The sequence below is a fragment of the Mustela putorius genome, unplaced genomic scaffold (genome assembly GCF_011764305.1).
Source record: "Mustela putorius furo isolate JIRA1106 unplaced genomic scaffold, ASM1176430v1.1 tig00000788_pilon_pilon_pilon, whole genome shotgun sequence".
Taxonomy (NCBI): Eukaryota; Metazoa; Chordata; class Mammalia; order Carnivora; family Mustelidae; genus Mustela; species Mustela putorius.
In genome coordinates, this window is record NW_025421481.1 from 6,810,025 (window position 1) to 6,830,394 (window position 20,370).

Genomic DNA, 20,370 nt, shown 5'->3' on the forward strand with positions numbered 1-20,370 from the left:
AGCTCAGTCTTACCACAGTTAATTCGTTATTCACTGTCAGTTATTTGTCAGAATGATTTTGAATGTCTTCATTATTATAAAAAACATTTCTTAGCAGGACCCAGGGGCCTGCGGTAGCAGCGTGAGCATCAGGTCCAATTAGCCACTGGGAGGAAGCCAATGGGGATTTTATGGGAGGAATTTATATTCAATAGAAGCCTTTTGGCAAAGTAATTGAGAATGTGAATAAAAGGGAATGAGAAAATGTAGTGTTCTTTAGACTTGCAAATACATTTGAAAAGGTTAATGTTGTGTTTTTCTGAGATGGAGGAATTCTTTGATCTTGATGCTTCAGGAAAAAAAAAAGAAACAATGCAAAAATATCAGGGCATCTCTCTGGATCATTTAAATAATGTTGCCTGCAAGTCCTGGGCACTGGGACCACACTTATTTTAGCATATTTATAAATCCTCTGAGGAGTATATGGTGAAATTCCAGATTTCAAATTTCCAGATGAAAACTGCTAAACTCCTCTAGGTAGTGAAGTGCCAAGCTGGCTAATATAAATGCAGAAAGACAACCCAGGGTTACGCGAGTGGCAGCATTCTGGACAGCAGATGGGCTTCTGCGTGGACAACCATAGGGTAAAGAATTTAGGGAGAATTAAAACAAACCATCCTTCCAAGATTAAAGGGCTTTGAACCCTCAGCTAGACTGAAGCTGGTATATATTTTTGTCCCTACTTATTCCTACTGCAGCTAAAAGGCCAGCCAGAAATCAGGAGTGCTTAGAAAGGGACATTGAAAAGGGGCCATTAAAAGCAGAAAATAGTCTCCTGCTCAAACGTGAAACTGTGGTCCACTTACACATGGAGTGTTGTGAGTGTTTTGCTCCACCAGCCTTAAGCAGCTGTGAGAAGACACAGAGATGGACTCAGATGCTCTGTGGGGAACAGGTGCTGTTTTAGGGGGGCCAACTGCAAAGATCAGGATGAAGGTTCACAAAATTATAGGGATACGGTACATGTGGACACTCACCTTGATTAACAGTTGGGGTCCCCATCATCGTCAAACTTGGGTCAGAGCGTAGATAGGAAAGGAATAGAGCACACCGCTGGTTTAAAGTCAGAATCAATTTAGGCAGAAAGGCCAATAGGCTCACTGACAAATAGGCAAATAAAAATTCAAGGACGTATGGGATGAATGCCCAAGAAATGCCTACCTCTCCCCTTTGAAACTCAAAAGAGAGTTGTTTTGGTTTTTTGGTTTTGTTCTTTTTTGGGGGGTGGGGGGTGTTTTTAGATTACTTACACTATAGGTAGAATACTTTAGGAACTAATAAGCCAAATAGTCCCAGTTCTGTCCTCGTACTATACATGGGCAGAGAAGAGATAAATGCGTTTCTTATGAATGGATGTATAATACGCTGTTTCAAAAAGGCAGTAATACTTGGAGATGCGCCTACACTTTGCAGTTTACCTTGGAATAAAATAAATTTTGGAATCCGGCAAACCTGATTTAAATCCTAAAGCCACTGTGTACTGGTCCTTAGATAGGCTACTTAACCACTCTGAACTCTAGTATCCTCTTCTGGAAAGGAAGAAGAATACCTTCTAGAGAAGGATGTTGGGATGGTGAAAGGGGAAGCATTTGTAAAGCTCCAGGAGTAACCCTGGGTTGTCTTTCTGCATTTATATTAGCCATTTATATTAGCCATGTCTTTCTGCATTTATATTAGGGAGGGGCCTGAGACTGTCTGCAGGTCTTGGCTTCCCTTTGTCATCTCTTCCACGGTGTGCCCTTTGCAGCACCTGGGTGGCTCAGTCAGTTAAGCATCTGCCCTGCATTGGGCTCCCCGCACAGCCGGGAGTCAGCTTCTTCCTCTCTCTCTCTGTGCACACGTGCTCATTCTCTCTCCCTTAAATAAATAAATAAAATCTTTAAAAAAGAAATAGGAGCAATAGAAAGCTATTGGAGAGTTTTCTGCTGGTAAGGGAAAAGACTTGACTTCTCCTTTGGAAAGCGCTGTGGTTGCCGAGTGGAGAAGTGGGCTCTAGGGCAGCTTGAGCAAAAGGAGCGGTGTCGGCTCTGTTTTCCCGCCTCCAGTCCACTGCAGTGGACTCTGCCCGTGCCATTCCCATCTTTCCAGACTCGAGGGCCCACTCTGATTTCACACCGCATCTCCCAGGGGGCAGAGGTAAAGGCACAAATCCCTTCACTCTTCTGTCTTTTAGGACATATAAAATATTTTTTCTCAAACGAAATATTTAACCCAAATATATGTCGTTTCAGGTTTTAAAAATCAATTTGATTGGCCACAGGAAACGTATTTTGGCATCTCTGGGAGACAGGCTGCACGACGACCCACCCCAGAAGCCCCCTCGGTCCATCACCCTCAGGGTAAGTGCCCAGCTGGTCCGTTTTGTTCTCCACTCTTATCCTCAAAAATGATCTTGTGCAATAAAATACAATGACCAATGCAATGGATCGGGACGTACAGGCTGTTTTCCATGTAGCTTACCTTATTTATATAAAAAACAATCTCACTTTTGATTGTATTTTGTAAGATGAGATTTGTTTTTCTCAATTAGTTAAATATCTATTTTTGAGATTTTTAGATGCACATCTGACAAACCACCACCTTTAAAGAATCGCTCCCTCTCCCCCCTTCCCACACGCCCATCTGCACCAAGTGAGAGGAAATGAGTTTTCTGTCAAAGTCCTCAAACCCCCAGGAAAGAGATCAATGGAGGACCACAATTAAGGAAGGATCGATTTAAAGCTAACCTTAGGGTCTTCTGGTTTTTAGGCAGCGCAAGCTCGTCAGCCTTACCCACTTCAAAAATGAAAAAGAGAGACTCCAGAGAACTTTAAGAAACGAGTTCAGCTACATTTTAGGATGATGGGGCAGAACAACTAGAGAGAGAACCCACAGAAGGGAGAGAAAACTGAAGTGGAAGGAGAAGGAAGGCCAGAAGGCAGGAGCAGAGTGAACAAGAAAACGGCAGCTGATGGCCAGCCAGGCGGCAGCGGCAAAGAACCCGCAGCCGGCCCTGGTTTTGTGAGGCCTATTGGAACTTTCCAGAAACTCCTCAGAAAGCCAGGATCTCCATGACTGCTGGGAGAGTTCCAGCTCTGTTCTCTTCAGTTAGTCCTGCACTTGCTTCTGACTCCTCTCCTGCACGTGGCCGCAGAGGCAGGGATCGAGAGCAGTGCACAGGAGCCCGGCCCTTAGGTGGAGCTAAGTTCCCACACTTGATCTTAGCCAAAAGGCGGAGAAGCGATTGGAACTGAGTTCCATCTAACATGTGCAATGCCGCAGAGAGCCTCTTATCAGTGAGCTTCAGCCAACAGCCCGCTCGCTACCACCAGCACAGCGGAGGGCCAGGCAGGAGAGGAGCTGCTAAGATTTGGAGTCTGATTCTGTTTTGAAAGGAGGAGAAGATATACAGCCATGTCAGAGAGCGCAGGAGATGTGCTGGAAGAGGGAATCAGAAGGAACGTATTGGGAGAATCGGGACACATTGGGACATTTGGAGACTAGTTGAGGGCTTTGGGAGCAGTGAAAGGAGAAATAGGACCTATTTTTCTTCCCAGGAAAGGAAGCCTCTAGTAAGTTAGAGGGGAAATAAGGCTGGAAAGAGATTATTGTCTTGCCTTCATTTTGCTACACAAAAGGAGGGAAAGATTTAGGTGCCGTCAGTGTAAACATCCTAAAATGCCTCTTTAGATGAGCAACTCCACCAACTTATTCTGCTCTCTTTCCTTCCCCTCCTGAACCTCTCCCTCTGGCTCCCTGGAAGAAATTTAGGAGAACAACAAACAGACTAAAGACAGAGATTTCCCCAGAAAAAGTGCAGGATCTGAATCTGTCACAGGAGGCCCAGAACATCTGGGGGAGGAGTGGCCTGGAGACCCAGCACCATCCAACCCTCCTCTGACTTGCAGACACTTGAGCCCAGCCTTCTGCCGCCCCTTGTCTTCCTTCTGCCTGGTTTCCCTCAGCTTGAGTCATCTTGGCCGTTGACACGCATCCTCTGTCATTATATGCATTGCTCTGCAGTCTGCGTGTGACATGCTGTGTCTCCATGCTGTGTCCTCTACCCTGCCCCATTGCCACACCACCCTCTGATGGAGAATCAAGACCCGTTAGGTCCCATCGGGGCTCTCTGTTCATGTGTCTACCACAGTGAGGACACTCTGTCCGCATGAAAACATAGCACACACGATATCGTCAGGGGTGCCCAACGTATGTGTGCCTTCTCTCCTGAACTCCTCCGTAGCACTGGGTGCAAGAAAACAGAGCCTGATTGAGTGTCCTTTAAACTTTTGACCTAAAATACTTAGGGGGGGAAATATTGCCTAGATCACGCCATTAAAAAAATGGCGGAACGTCATCCATGTTTCGGCAATTGATTCAGAAATGACTCCCCACCCCCGCAATTTGTCTTGTCAGTGTTTCACAATTGTGAAAGCAAAGGTGAGCCACAAGAACATGGTATTTATTTCATGATGTATTTCCATTCAGGATCCCAGTGGTAATCACACTCCTCCTCAGTTGTCTCCATCACTTAGCCAAAGCACTTACACCACTGGTGGCTCCCTAGACGTTCCTCACATTATCATGCAGGGCGATGCGAGGAGGAGAAGAAATGAAAACTACTTTGATGATATTCCCCGATCAAAACTGGAGAGGCAGATGGCCCAGGTAAGGTGTTATAAGCCTCTGTGATGTTTTTGCCTTCCCCCCATATCAAGTAATGCATTCTAATATTGAACACTGGCTTACGGTGAGCGGATGCCTGTTGTCCACCCAGCCGGAATTTTACCATTTTATGCTATGGCTTTCATTCCTTACTTGCTTGAACCAGACCGACACAGACCTTCCTGGGAATGGAATGTACACACAGACCCTTGCTCTCCATTCTTATGGGAGAAACTGTCCGATCTTGTTGCACCCAGAAAGTCTTTGGGCCAGAGAGGGTCACACCATGTAAGAATCGAATCATCATGAAAATGAATAATAAAAGTCTGGGTTATAAAATGTAAATAAATCGGTTAGATGACAGAGCAGAAGTTGGAGGGAAGCATTGGCTCTTCATGATGTTGTTAATTTCCTTCCAAGTTAACATGCTTGTACAAAAAAGCACCGTCTTATATTGTCACCTTGAGGAGTTGAAGGTGATGATGCTGCCTGACACAAAGAACCGAAAAAAGAAACCTTTCCTGATTGGACCTTTCCAGGGTTTTGGTAGAGATGTCCGTGTCTAGCCTGCCCTCAGATTACTGCTCAGAAACTTGAGTCGGCCATATCCAGACCCCAGAGCTGTTCTTAACATGCTTTCAGAGAGGCAGCTAGCTCTAGAGTTTCTCTGAGAATTCAAGATTTGGATTTGTTGACAACAACTGGCAGAATCAGCTCTTTTCATCCTCCTCCTAGGTTCAGACCGGTGTGTTAAGAGGCTTCTCTCTGCCTCCCACACCTAAGATGAGAATCTTGAGGTGAAAATTCGACTGTAATTGCTTTGCTTTGCTTGTTAAATATTTTTCTCAACTGTTTGGTGAGATTCTGTTTTGAAAAGCCTTTGGTAAACATTCTGTGCTGCCACTCATGAAAGAAAAATGTGGAGAGAATGTTCTGGAAACCATGGCTATTCTGCCTGCAAATACCCTGGAGAGAGAGGGTCTGGTATATTGCAACTCCTTTCGGCTCTCTCAATATTGAATTGTTCTCTGGGTTCTCTGTGCAGGGAATGGCAGTGTTAGGATTATGGACAATCTTTTATTGAAGGAGGATGAAAATGCACGAGATACAAGAAATGAATAATTTTCCCTTTATCTCTTGTTAAGTATTAGCTTTTAATCCTTATTTCTGTTTTCACTGATGTTCTTTTAAAGAATCTGAAAGCTTTTTCCCCAAGTTGTTCAGATATTTTCTGCTGCTTGTTAGTATTTGTGGGTCACATATCTGGTTAAATTTCTCTAATGACAGCATTTCAGAGACATGGTTTGATTTAACTTTGAGCCATGTGGTCTTTATGTATTAGTACAAACTGGGTCTTTTCTGAACCTTTCCCTTCCCTGGGTGAAGGAGGATCCTTCATTAAAGACCATTAGCTGCTGTTGACTCTGCCAGCCTCAAAAACAGAATCACCTATCCGAGATCCTCATATGGTCTGTGAAATTTCTGCACATAGTACAGTTTTTTCAAAGAGGAACTTAATTCCCCATCTGCCTGCGTGTGAACATTCGGGTAATCTCGCACGATTGTTCCCTAACTTTCTCTTCTTCGGGAGGTTCATAAGCTAGAGCCGGTATGGAATAGCCCAGATGTTTTTCTTGTCACTCCAGCCAGCAGGCATCCCTTTGAGGAGTGGTCTCACTCTCGAGAAAGTTGAATGAACTTGTATCTGGCCAGGTGAGAGAGGTCCAGAAACAGAAAGAGGCTGAGATAAGTGGGTGGATGGACGCAGTGAGCCATGGAGGGTCTATGTCTTTTCCTCTCATGTACTGTCTGCAGTGATGGAATGACTGGTGTAGACGTAGAACACAATCAGCAGCCGGGAGCATATTAGACCTTCCTGAAATCCTCCCACTAAATACAGCACTTTGGCTGCAGAGAAAATAGGAGATGGCACTGCAGGAACCTGATCCATAAGAAAAAAGGACTCGGAGATCACAACTCTTTCGGTTGGGTTAATTGCAGTTTTTTATTTGTTTCTCTTGAGCATGTTTCCTAGTCTAGAAATGCCAGAAATCGTGGAGAAATAAGTGTGTTCCTTTAAAAAATTAGTTTCAAAACTTTAACCTGTCAAAATACGAAATACTCAGTGATTTTGTTGTTGAACGGTTTTATTTAAGTACCTTTCTACCACTCAGCCACTCAACGAATGCTTTTTCTTATCCTTCCTTTTCTGATCATCTGCTATAATGATTTTTTAAATCCCTTTGTTTTTTTAACAACCTGTCATATCCACACTAGACCACATTCTTCCCCAAGGTTGTCCTTAGCCAATAACGTTGAGTCTTCCTAATGATTTGAATTAGAAATTAAAATTTCAGTAAGCGAGGAGCTAGTTACACCGCCTTCCAACCAGGAGGTTGGTCCCTGCGGTTCCTCCCTGGAGACTTTCGCCCAAGGGGCTTTCGAAGCATGGGTAAAGCTTGCCTTGCCTGTCTTTTTCCCACGGACAGTAGAAGTTCATCTTCAGGCTTTCTTACTCAAAGGAAAGGAAAATGCAATTAATAGAAAATCACCAGGCCAGTTCCACGTTCCAAGAAACCCCTTTACTCCAAATAGCAGAGGCCCCACCAGAGCAACCTGAATTCTAGTCATAGGCCAGAAACCTTAAGTTCTTGGTGGTGGCAGTATTTTAGAAGAATGTTGCCTTCTTAAGGTCTGCTCAATAAATGTGTGGAAGCGCTTTCCTTCACTTGGAAAAGCCAATGCTTAAAGTTAAATTGAGGTGAATTCAATGTCCCCTCCACTATTTAATTTCATTGGCAAATGATTTTCAAAGGTAACACTAGGATGATGTTTAATTACTTGTGTTCAACTCGAACCAATATGAAAAACCATCTTGGAATACAAAAGATTTTAACTATTGTGACTATTGTTTGCTTTTATTCAGATAGAAGCAATATTCTGGCATCAAATCATGTTAAAGAAATATGTGAGAGACAGAGTTAAGTTCAGTACTAAGAACGTTTTTTAACCTACCGAATGTAATGATATAATCACACCTAAACAATGGGTTTCCATCATGCTGAAAACATTGTTTTCCAGCCTACAGTTCTAAATTGGACTCATTACCTCAGAAGCTCCACGGTGCTCCCACATTGCCATAGCTCTAATAAATGAATGTCACACTCACATTTGTATAATAACAACGCAGAGCTTTTAAATTTTCAAGTGCTTTCACATCTGTTATCTCCTTTTAGTACAAACGATCTATCCCACACAACTACTCATGTGCGTGTTGCACACGGCAGACAAGCTGCTCAGTCTGAGTTCTGTAGAGATGAAAAAGCGAGCGAAAATACGGAAAATAGATCAGAAGGGAGACAACTGTTTCCAGTGTTTAGGGCCGACTCACAATCTTTAGAAATTTTCTTGAGTGTTATTTAGAAGTCAGAATACTCTTAGGGCCCCAGGTGGCTCAGTCAGTTAAGTGTCTGCCTTTGGCTGAGGTTATGATCCCAGGGTCCAGGGGTCGAGTTCTGCATTGGGCTCCTTGCTCAGCGGGGAACCTGCTTCTCCCTCTGCCATGCGCTCTCTCTCTTTTTTCTCGTAAATGAATAAATTAAATATTTTTTAAAAGAATACCCTAAAAATGAATAATAAAGGAGAATAGTGGAGCTAATCAAGTTTAGGGACCATATTCTCCAAAGTTACAGAGAAAGGAAAAAGAGTTTCCAGATATGAAACTTATCACCATTTATAGAAGGTCTTCATTTACCAAAAAATACTCAGGGAAAAATGAAACCTGCTTCTGTTTTCACAAAATAAAAAGGTCTCCTAAGTAGTAAGAGAAATGCAATTCTTTGCACAAATTTTAGCTTGATATTAATGAGGAAAATCCACAGCGTAGAAGTCCCTGTGTTTGGAAGGCTCTCATCTAAAAAGAATATCAGTATTGGGGGACAGTTACCTTATCTGATGCACGCAAACCCGAGAAATAGATATTATATGCATTTTGAAGACAAGGAGGCTGGGAAACCACATGACTTGCGTGGTCCGGGTCACACAAGCAGAAAGAAATCAAATCAGAACTTGCTTGGGGATTATGTAAGGCACTGTGAAGGCTTTGTGTGCATTGCTCCTCAGTCAGTGGAAAGCTGATTCAGCCGGAAGTCTAATGTTTCTTGATCCAAGCAGTATTACTTAATAAGTACAAGTGATTCGTTACTTCTTTATTTGAAAGCATTTTACATATTATATGAGTTCTACAAAGATCTGTTCTTTTGATACTGTTAAAAGAGGAGAAATGGAAATGGGACCAGATAGAAGCCCTGCCCTGGAAGTCCATGTGTTCTGTCTTACCTAATCCTCACCATGGAGCATCGTGCAGACTCAAGCAAGCCCAGGGCGGTAAGGGGTTTGCCTCCTGGCTAGTGTATGGCAGAGCCCGGACTCACGCTCCACCTACCTGACCATAGCCTGGTTTCTCTATGGCTCCTAATACCCTGTGGTGTGTCTTAAATGATAGAAATATTTTTATGTGATATAAAACATTTTATTTTTTAAGATTTTATTTATTTTTTTTTTAAGATTTTTTTATTTGTTTATTTGACAGACAGAGACCACAAGTAGACAGAGAGGCAGGCAGAGAGAGAGATCGGTGGAAGCAGGCTCCCTTCAGAGCAGAGAGCCCCATGCAGGGCTCGATCTCAGGACCCTGGGATCGCGACCTGAGCCGAAGGCAGAGGCCCTGACCCACTGAGCCACCCAGGCACCCCGATATAAAACATTTTAATAACAGTTCAACAAATACAGATTTCTCCTATGCTAAAATAGATTACACCGGTGTAGGCACAGCAACCAGAACAAGGATAAAATCACTAGTAGTTTAGTAGAAACTTACTGAATCAGCTTTTTTATGTGTCACCATAAAACCCTTTAATGCACAACTATAACAATTGTTTGTTGAGCCTTTTAGTGCAGACCCCTGTGCACATCTTGGTAGAACTCTGCCCTTCCCCCATGTTTGCGAAAGTTTCGCCCAGAGGTATGGAGCTTCGGGTGCATCCAGAGAAGTCCTTTGTTTTCTGCAACCACTGGAAGCTGTTTCCTTAGCAGCTTCTTCCATTAGAGTTCGGATTTGGTTTTTTTCTGGCTGTGCGATCTGTACCAAGTCATGTGGTTTCTCTGAACTTCAGCTTTGTTTAAAATGTGGATACAGCCTGCCTCTGGGATTTGTGTGTATCAGATAAGATGATTCGTGCGAAAGCATATTCTAACCTGTAAGTCACTGTGTTAGTACGGAGATGATATGACTCTCACTTAGGGTATATATCACCTGTCAGTCCCTAATTCAATCATGGGGTTCATCACGGGGCCGGTGAATGTCAAAGATATTAGAAAAGTAAGTGCTCACTCAGATGGTTGTAGCATTCTGTATAGACCGTCTTTTTGTTCCAGTATTAACCGTGCCTCGAATACATATGGACGATGGAATTGGAATTTTGCTCCTTATTATTTTAGTTGCATAAATTTAAAGGCTGCTGAGAAGCCTCCCTCATGATGGAGAAGGCAGTCTGTGCAGTGATCACAAAGCCAGGAGAGTCAGAGGATAGGTGGAATAAGTCTCTACCAATTCAGGCTACAAAAGTATGTAGAACTCCTTAGTCCCCATCACCTGTTTAACCCATCCCCTCACACCCCTCCCCTTGCGAGGAGCATCAGGAGATGGATAGACGCGTCCAATTGCTACATTGCACACCTGAAACTAATATGTTAACTAGTGGGAATTTAAATAAAAACTTTAAAAAAAAAGTATGTAGCAAATTTAGAGTAATGGCATGCTATTACTATGTTAACGTGGTCTGGTAAAACATGAAGTGAGAAAGAGGGACTACTTTTTCCTTAAGTGAAATTTACAGCTTGCTTGAATCATACAGCCCACCAAATTGGCTAGAGAGGCATGGCTATCCCAAGCCACGAAGCAAAAGCTTAGCCATCTTTGGGCAAGAAGGAAGATGGGAACTTGTTCTTTCCTATTTCCCCTGGGAGAGAAAGTCTTGTTTGTAGAAATTTTACCCACTGCTCTGGCATTATGGGAGTTTACAGAATCAGCCTCCATAAAATAGCACAACTGTGCTCAAGGAACAGCATTTTACAGAAGCGATTTTTCGCCCCCAGCTTACAAGGTTTCTTGTTACTGTGTTAACATCGGATTTTTTTAAAATGCTCATAAGTTAATGGCTGGTTTTTAGTTTAGACCGTTATTGCCTAGCCTCTACTCAGAAAGACTCAGCCTGTCCGTGACTTCAAAAGTTTCTTCCATGAAGGTTTTAAGAGCAACTCCTAATACTCAAGCGCAGACAGATAATATAAAACCAAAAAAGAAGGTTCAGAATAAACTCAGTAAGCTCTTCCGTCAGGAGCTTCCGATCTGACAGCTTGTCAGGCTGATAGGCTGACGTACCAGTTTCAGATAGAACTTGGGATGTTGATGAGAACTGTGCCCCGATTCTAGCCAAGAGCTCTGGACCACCAGCCACCGATTCCCAAAGGCATTGCACCAAGCAGAAGTGGGAAACGTGGCTTTCATAGTTGGAATTTAAACCTGGTGTGTGTACACTTCGTTTATTAATGTGGACGGTTAATTGCCTCTTCTCAAAATATACACTGCTCTCTCCCTGTGACAACTTTGCAGAGGGAAATTCCAGTGTGATTAAGTGTCTTTTGGGAAACTTTGAAGTGTCACTATCTATCCTGTGCATCAGGTTTAAAAAAAAAAAAAAAAATCATGGGAAGAAGTAGGAGAATCACTCAGAGGGATTCCTTTTTAGGTTTTGATGCTCATCTTACAAGTCTGGATTCTTTCATTCTCTGTCAAGTCCATCAGTGAGGCAAATTAGATGACCAGGAGTTTGTTCTGACATATGCCAGTCAGACCTAAACATCTCCATTGATTTTTGCTGGAGAAGCTTTGATGTCTCCAGCTTCTCTCAGTGTCCTGGTCCTTAACCAAAGTGAATGTTCCCCGTTAAAAACAGACCATGGATTAAAAAAAAAAAATCAGTATAAAACATCCTATTTTCAACTGAATAAATAAGAAATCTGACTCTATATAAAAACCCTATTTTGGTGGAATTGACCTTGTGATATTTAGTGGTGCCTTAGGGTTGCTGACAGTGAGTAGCTTATTCACAAAGAGGGCCACTAGGCTATTTTTCCACTTGTTAAATCTTTGGAATGTTTCTCGTTATATCCAGTCCAGTTCTTGGGTCTGCAGGTCAGAGTTTTGGTTGTTGTAACCTGACCTTGATAAATTTTCAAGGGTAGGAGAATTCTCTTATTCCCCTTCGCCCTCTTACTTTTCTTTTTCAAATGTTAAAAAAAGGGAGGGGGTTCATGTCTAGAGGAAATAGGGCTGATTATGCAGTCCTCTCTCAGTTAATCCCATTTGTAGATGATTGAAGTCCTATACCAGTAGGGACTCTTCTAGATACATGCAAGTAACAAAAATCCGCTTCAAGGTGTCTTAAATTAAAAAGGGCATGTGTTCGAGTCATTTCACTGCAAAGTTCAGGTGAGTCTGGGTCCCAGTGCTCCTGTGATGTCTTGCTCTTTGGCTCTTCATGTCTCAGCTCTGCTCCCCTCTGGGTTGGCTCTTCTCCCAAACAGGCTTTCTCTATGATGAGGGAATTTCAAATCCAATTTCTACTTAACTTGAAACTATAAGAAAGAGGCCTTCTTTTTCCAAGAGCTCCCCCTAAAAAGGCCCAGGATCGAGTCCCATTTGTTCAGATCAGTCTGTTTTGGATCACTTATCTGTCCAGAGCAAATTACAAAGGAGGTTGTGTCTGTATTATGTAGTGCGTGCATGTGTGTGTGTGTGTATGTGTGTATGTGTGTGCGCGCGCGCACGTGACATGATTAGCCAGGCACAGGTCATGTGTCTGAACGGGGTTTTGGCTCCCTCCTGGTGCACCACACAGATTGAAGGGTGGGAAGAGACCCCTCCCAGGGACCGTCAGAGCGCCAAGACCAGGAATGGGAATGCAGCAGAAATAGCAAAAGTGGACAGATCCGCTTGAACATTCTGAGAATGTCTGATAGAAAACTGTCATATCACATGAGTATTGATTTCAGTGGTTCATATTTATAATTTGACAAGCTTTTTTTAAAATACCAGACCTGAAGCCATGAGATCAGGGTTAAGAATCCCATCTCTGGTATCTCTTACATCTATAAACTGGAGCAAGCCTTTTTAGCCATTCAGAATCTTTTCTTTTCCTAAAATGAAATGAATGCCCACCTCACATTATTTTTTGTGAGGCACAAGTAAAGGAGTAGTTGTCAAAGTTATTTTACAAATTCTAAAGCTATATGTTTGGGCTGTTTTATCAAAAGTATCATTATTTTGAGAAAACCTCTACAGTATGCTTTTTCAACTAACAACTGGGAATAAACATACTGTGGAGTAAAGCTCATAATACCTAACTGTGCTTTACAAAACTACTTCTACTTTCCAGCTCCTAAGCCCTAACTGGTATCTCTCCACTGGTATGGACACAATAGTTCTTAGGAATACTATTAGTACTTCAAATACTATAGGTATTTGAATACTCTAAGAAGTTTCTATCTGTGTCATAACCCACTTAACATTGGAGCTCTTTGGAAAGGATTCATGGATGATACCCTTATTTAAATACTTTCAAATACTTGATGAGTTAGCATATATCGAATTCTATCATTATCTTTTATATTTAAACTTTTTTTTCTCATACAGTGAAGTGTATGTTGGCTATGTAGTAGCAAGGCCCGACTCTTCCTTCATCATTTTAAAATTCCTTATACCGAACACTGTAAATGCTTGTTGACCAGATTTCTTTGCACAAGGTTATAGGCACCACAAAGCCACAGTTTTCTAGGATCCCCAGATGAGACACAAATTGGGATGGTCTCAAATCTTTTAGAAGAACTATCTGGAACAGCCCCTGCTTAGTAGATCTGGTAAGTTAACTGAATACCATTATTGCCAGAGGCAGTAATGATTCATACAACTTATAATACAACTTACAATGTATAATTAATACAACTCCCAAAGCATGGAGAGTTTATGTTGCTTACCCAAGGCCACACAGATTGTAAGAAGTAGAGGCAGGATTTAGACCTAGGCAATCAAGCTTCCCACCTGAGCTTTGACCACTGTGTTGATAAACACCTGCACTGTCTCTCTCCAAACTGGGTTTCAGCAGACACGACGCATTCTGTAAGTTCTAGACACGACACATTCTATAAGTTCTAGTGCAACGTTTTGAGTCCTGTGACAGATTCTATTAATACTGTCTAACGTTTTAGGTAAATGCAAGATTAGTAGAGAATTGAACCTCCAAAGTAGCATGAAAAAACTTTGTCAAGAAAATCCTTCGCTCTTGACATCCGTTTTCTTATTCTTTACAAATCAGGAGTAGCAAACAATTGCTTCATGTAAACAATTATGAAATGGCGAGACCCCTTTTCTATAGGGGTTTCCAATGAAGTTTGAATACAGCATCACAAAGATTTGCAGTAACTTGTGTTAATGACTAGAAGATTCTTCTGTGCATCTGCTAAAGAAAAGCAGAAAATCTTAGGATGGGAACAGGCTGTGACATAAGGCAGGACTGTTCCTAATACATCCCAAATGGACAGCTACAAGTTTCTGCCTACCCTTGTCCCTGGGAAGGTGACCCTGACTTTGTGAAACAGTCCCATCTCTCTGGAAAAATTGTGATAGAACTTTTGCCTTACGTTGAATTGAAATAAGCCTTCCTATAACTATTACATACTTAGCTTAGAAAAATTGAAGAATAAATCTGCTCCCTTTTGCTGAGAACAGTTCTGTAAGACTAAAGAGAATTTGATGTCTTCCCCTTAATCTGTTCATCATACGTGGCTCCTTGCCAATATCATTCTGAGAAGTGGGATGTGGACCCCTCAGCATCCTGAATCTCTGGTCACATCTGTCACATCTGCTTTGTTGATGTTCATGCTTGACCTCAGTAACATCTGTTAACTCCTACTGAGCTTTTCTTCATGAAAATGTCCCAGCTTTTACCAATGGCTATGAGCCATGCCTCCAACCTCAGCCCTCAGCCTTGGGGTGTGTGTGTGTGGGTGTGTGTGTGTGTGTGTCTGTGTGTGTTTCTGTGTCTGTGTTTAACCATAATGCAGGATTTTACATTTACATTATTCCTTTCCAGAATAAAGTTTTATTCAGTTGTTTGCCCAATAATCCTAGGCTATCAATGTCTTGTTAAAGCTTAGCCAATACTCAGTGCATCAGTGATCCTCCCCAACTATGACATGTGCTAATTTAAAATGCTTACTTCAAACAAGCATGCCTTTCAAGTAATTTCCCCAATGCGGTGATTTCAGTATTGAACAGACAGAACCAAGGAAAAAACTGCAGTCTTCTACCAGAGACCTCTTAGGTCAGCATCATGTAAGATCATCACTCAACTAGACCTCATTTTTCCATATTTTCCACATGAATAATATGGAGAAGTCGTGGGGTCTCAACGTCGGTGAATGAATGGCCTTGTCCAATACCTCTCTTTTGACCAGAGGCAAGAAACAATGTTGAATGTCTAGCTAAATAATGGGCTTAAGTAAAGAAAACGACAGCCTCAGTTTGCCAGAAAGGAACATAATGTATAAAAAAGATGTTACAGGCAAAGAACAGTATTACTCTGCAAAAGCCGGTTCCTTCGCATCAATCCATGTTATGATAAAAAAAAAAAAAAAAAAAAAAAAAGCTGATCACTGCTTTTCTGAATGAGTTATTAATATTTCTGCTTCTTAGTTCTGAAAAATGCATCAGTAACGGTGGCATCCAAAGTTGGAGGTAGAACCAGTAAAACAGCCGATTTTGCAATAAATAGCATGATTCCGATTGACTTCAGTTCCCTGCAACATGCAGAGAACCTGGGGAGCTGTACATTACGATCTCGACTGCACAGTGTTCTTTTTTCTCTCTGCTTTCGTTTTTCTGAAGAGATCTCATAAATAATTGTGTATTGTCATTTAGGGCTACAACTGTCATATTAGGGAATGCAGGTTATATATGATCTCTGCAAATGAATAACAGAAATCACCTAGCCTGTATGTTCTTTCCTACTTTGGTAGCTGAGGGCTTATTTCATGTGCTGTCAGCACCAGAATCTGTTAACAAGAACAGTAGGGAGGAAGGAGGGCGGGAAGCAGGGAAAGAGAGAAACCTGTAAATTTGGGCAAGCAACAGGAATTTATCATCCAAATCTGTATCATGCCGATGGACTTAGGATGGGACCAAAAGTGGTATTTAGTTCCCACTTTTGCCAGATTGATGAATGCTGATGCCAGCCATAGTGCGTTACCCAGAGAGAACCCAGAGAGCATGGCCTGACATTTCACTTCCAGGGGAAGGTCACGATCATGAAGGTTTGATAGGACTGCTCTTCGGGGAGGTAGAGAAATGATGGGAAACAGCATTTTCTTGAGTCAGTGGCAAACATATAAAAACTTAGAAAAACCCTGAACTTGAGACATTCGAGTGTAGTTGAAAAGAAGAATCCCATACGTTGTTTGAGGGCTGTGTTCGAATCGTAGAGCTCACAGGAGGGGAGTAGAGGGTCATTACTGAATCCATGTCAGGGAGATGGAAGTGATCTAAGGCTGGCCCATGGCCCCTGGGCAACTCAGGAGAAACCAAGGGTTTCTGATTTCCAGGCAGTGTTTCCGTTAGTGCCCGTGGAAGCCCCATAGGCTGCGGGGCTGTCGCTGCTGGAAGAAAAGATGCAGAGGTGTGGGGTGCATTAGTTCTTGCCCGAGTCTCTTTGACTCCTCTTTTTGACAGATCTCATTTTAGTCTCTGCTCAAGGAGCTGCTGAGTCCTCTGGCTGCTGACCGAGCCTTCTTTTGTTAGGGTGCCCTTTCTTCTTTTGCCTTTGAAGCTGTTTTGTTCACTCTTCAAGTTTGTTTTTGTTTTATTTTAGAAGTGCTGTCATCCAAGAGAAGGCATGGACTTCATTATACCTTTAGCTCTCACCCTGAACCTTTCCTATTTCTTGTCGGATTCTTTCTGGTCAATTTTCAAACACCCCGAAGTGTGAAAGAATTATGACAAATATAAGGGAGAAACAGAGAAAAAGACAATTTTTTCCAGGGCTAGAACAAGGCAGAAAATTTCATCTCTGGTAGAATCTGACCGGAGGGCTCTATTCATACACATTTCTTTATTAAACTAGCCTACAAAGTGTTGGCAGACTCCTGGAAGGTTTTCAGAATCTAATTGGTGTTGGTGAGTCGATGGAGCTCTTGTCAGCTTGCTCCCTTCCAAGACCCACCATGAGTCTCAATAGCCTCTGAATCCCAGTTTACTGCTGGTCCTGATGGTGGAAAAGGGATTGTGTCCATAACAATGTGCATTCCATAGTCACTTTGTGACCCATGCCTTGTGCTCAGAAGTTGTAGTAACTATCTTGGAATGATGTCATGGTGCCAGGTAGATGGATTCCTATACTCTAAACTTTTTTTGAATGTTCAATTTCTGCTTGAAAGAATAATCCTTTTACAGTGTGGAAAATATAGACTGAATTTGGACATAATATGCTGGATGCTCAGGGAAGGCTTCTCTGAGAAGGTGACATTGGAGTAGATCCTGCAAGAAATGGGGGAGCTAGTCCCACAGTAGCTGGAGGAAGAGCATTTCAGGCAGAAGGGGAGACAAATGCAGAGGCTTGAAGTGGGAATGTGCACTGCTGTCCAGGACCAAGTAAACACGAAGAAGAGTAGGAGAGGTGGACAGAGAGATGAGGCCAGGGCTGGGTGCTGGTAGATGGAGATGCTCAAAGGCCATCCTCATTAGGACTGTGGATCTTCCTGTGAGTTCAGTGGAGCAGAGTGCCATGATGCAGCTTTCATTTCAAACAGATCATGTTGGCTGTTGTATTGAGAAAAAGCACTAAGGGGATGAGGATGAAAGCAACAAGACCAGTTTGCAAGCTAATGGAATAATCCAAGTGAGAAAAGGTAGTGGCTTGGACCAGGCAGAGATAGGAGGGTGAAAAGACTTTAGAAGTAGATTCCACAGGATTTGGTGCTAGGCTGGATGAGAAATATGAGCAAAAGGATATGGCTCCAACTGGAAGACGGGGGTTGCTGTTTGCTGAGACAAGGCTTATGGGGAAGGCGAGGTAAACAGGAGCTTGGTTTGGGCATTTGCTTTATGGTTAAGATGCCTGTTAATGATCAAAGTAGAGCAGCATCAGGAGGACAGCTGGGTATCCGAGTGTGGAGCTCAGGGGAGAGGTCTAGACTGGAGATGCGAATGTGAGAGTCAGGACTGGGTAACACCACCTAGTGTCGCCAGAGAAGACAAAGGATCAAGAACTGATGCTCCAGGGATGGGAAGATGATGGGAAGATGACCACTTATAGAAACCAGCAAAGGAGGCCAAGAAATGGAAGGAGTGATCAAGTGTCAGATATCAAGGAAAATGAAGTGTCAGATTAGGCAGAGTGGAGGGTATAGAGAAAAACAGTTTCTGTAGAACGGGCTCAAGTGGGGACAGGAAAAGGGAACATGGAGAAAACACAGGCACCTCTTGGGGCATTTTACTTCTTAAAGAACAGAAATTGAATAGGAGCTCAAGAAGGATATTGGGTCAAAGGAAGGAGTCTGTTTGCTTTTATTAGAAGATGTTACAGTACTGTTTGAGAATGTTCCAGTAAAGAGGGGGAAATGGATGAGTAGGAAGAGAGAATATGTCATAAACTACTGGATTGCTGCCAGTTGAGTAGACAAAAAGCCTTCCTTCAGGAAGAAAACCTTGAAGATAAGTACTACACTTTACATTTTGTCATTAGATTGGAATGCAGATGTGTTGTATTTTCTGAACTAAATTCCTGGTAACCTGAGGTACATGATAGTGACAAGAATGAGACATGTGTTGTATTTTAAGAAAACATTTCCAGAGCCAGGAGAAACATAACATAATATGCCTTTGCTTCATCAAAGAAATCCACATTCAATTATTGACTATATCTCAGTTATAAGACTACTGTATCTTTCCTTAATCCCCATTTATTTGGATTTCATGGTAATTCAGGTTGAGGTAAACTAAGTTGGCCTGAGAAATAAGCAAATGAAAAGGATGTTTAACATCCTTTTATAGAATTGATTCCAAGCTCAGTATAAGCAGGCCTTTAACGCATAGGTATACTATTACAAATATTCCTTCTCCCTTCAACAAAGTGAGAAACCCTGTGTCAGCCTTTATCAGGAAAAATGAGAACCATTCTAACAAGAACTCTTCAAGGTTCATTTCTGATGCATTCACCAGAAATGTGTCAGCAGTGATGTCATTGACTAAAAAAGCCCAAGTGGCGAGAAGCGCAAACCAACTACAAATGATAATGAATAGTAGTAATTAATGTTCCAGTCCTGCTTTACTCTTTGTCAAGAAACTCTGAACACATTCTACAGTTCCAGTGATTCAGTAAATATGCTTGATGGCCTTCTGTGTTCTAGGTGCTAGAAATTTAGCTTAAAAAAAAATCCCTCTCTCATGTAGCTTACCATGAGCTGCAGAACAACCTGGCAAAATAAGTAGGTCAAGTACTATTATTATTTTTTACAAATGAAGACACTCTAAAGCTCAATTAAAACTTAGATTTAAATCACTGCTGTTCTAGGAATGTGGGTTCCCAGTAAAATCACCAATTTTTTCTTTCCCAGAACCGTTCAGAACTCAGCCCTTCAATACACATTGTACTGTGAAATATTATCTTCATAAATATAATGAAAATCTGTGATGGAAACTCTTTTGCATTAAAAAAAAAGCCTCATTCCAAAACTCAGTCTAATAACCATGTGTCTAGAAGAAGAGACATTTTATCTTATGAAGATGCCAGTTACAGCTAATCTACCTAGAGTAACTGCTCTTTGAGCCTGATAAATTATTTATTGCCAACAGAATGACTGTGATATCTGAAATGTATCAGCATTTTCTTCAGCAACCTCCACAACTAAAACACAATTAACTGTCTTTTTTCCCCCAACTCTTTTTTAAAAATCTGACTTTTAACCCTTTGTTTTGAGTCAGTTAATTGTTGGAACTTATAGAGGTTTTACTTTTTTCTAAGTTTAAGACGTAGCTCATAAATGAAAATAATTATTGTAACATCTTTCAGATGTATATAAGCCACATACAAACTCTGTTCAGTGTATGTGACCAGAGGTAGAGTTTTTTTCTTCATTGAGAAAAATTTTATGTGAATTTAAAAAAATAAACTAAGTGATGTATGAGTCTCTTCCCTTCTTAACTCTCTGGTAACTTTCTCTCACTGTTGGAAGATAATACTCGTGTAATAAGACATTAAGTGGGAAATTTCCTGGAGGAACTAAGTACTGAATATTCTCAAGAGAAAGTTGCCCATAATGGAGACAGCTACCCTCTTCATGATTGGCCAGGAGGTGGTGAGCCCAGTCACTGGCAGCTGCCTGTGTGAATAGGCAGAAGATTGGTGTTGGGGAAGGACAGAGACCTAAGCCACTGAGGAGAGGGCACAGGAGGAGACAGGTGTCCCCATGCACTCAGAGTCTGGTGGGAAGAGCTCTAAGAGGACGGCTCATGCAGAGTGGGGGAACGTGCCAGAAGAGGAAACTGGCATCGCATTCCATAGTCGGACTTCTAAT

The 20,370-nt window shown here is 42.0% G+C and overlaps 1 protein-coding gene across 1 annotated transcript in view; it reads left to right on the plus strand.

The window, feature by feature from the left end:
* Window positions 1-20,370, plus strand: part of ANKS1B (ankyrin repeat and sterile alpha motif domain containing 1B) — a 1,114,451-nt gene that overhangs the window by 1,029,283 nt on the left and 64,798 nt on the right. The window contains 2 exon segments of the mRNA XM_045084805.1: window positions 2,271-2,378; window positions 4,507-4,686. Of these exon segments, the coding sequence (XP_044940740.1) occupies window positions 2,271-2,378; window positions 4,507-4,686 (288 nt within the window).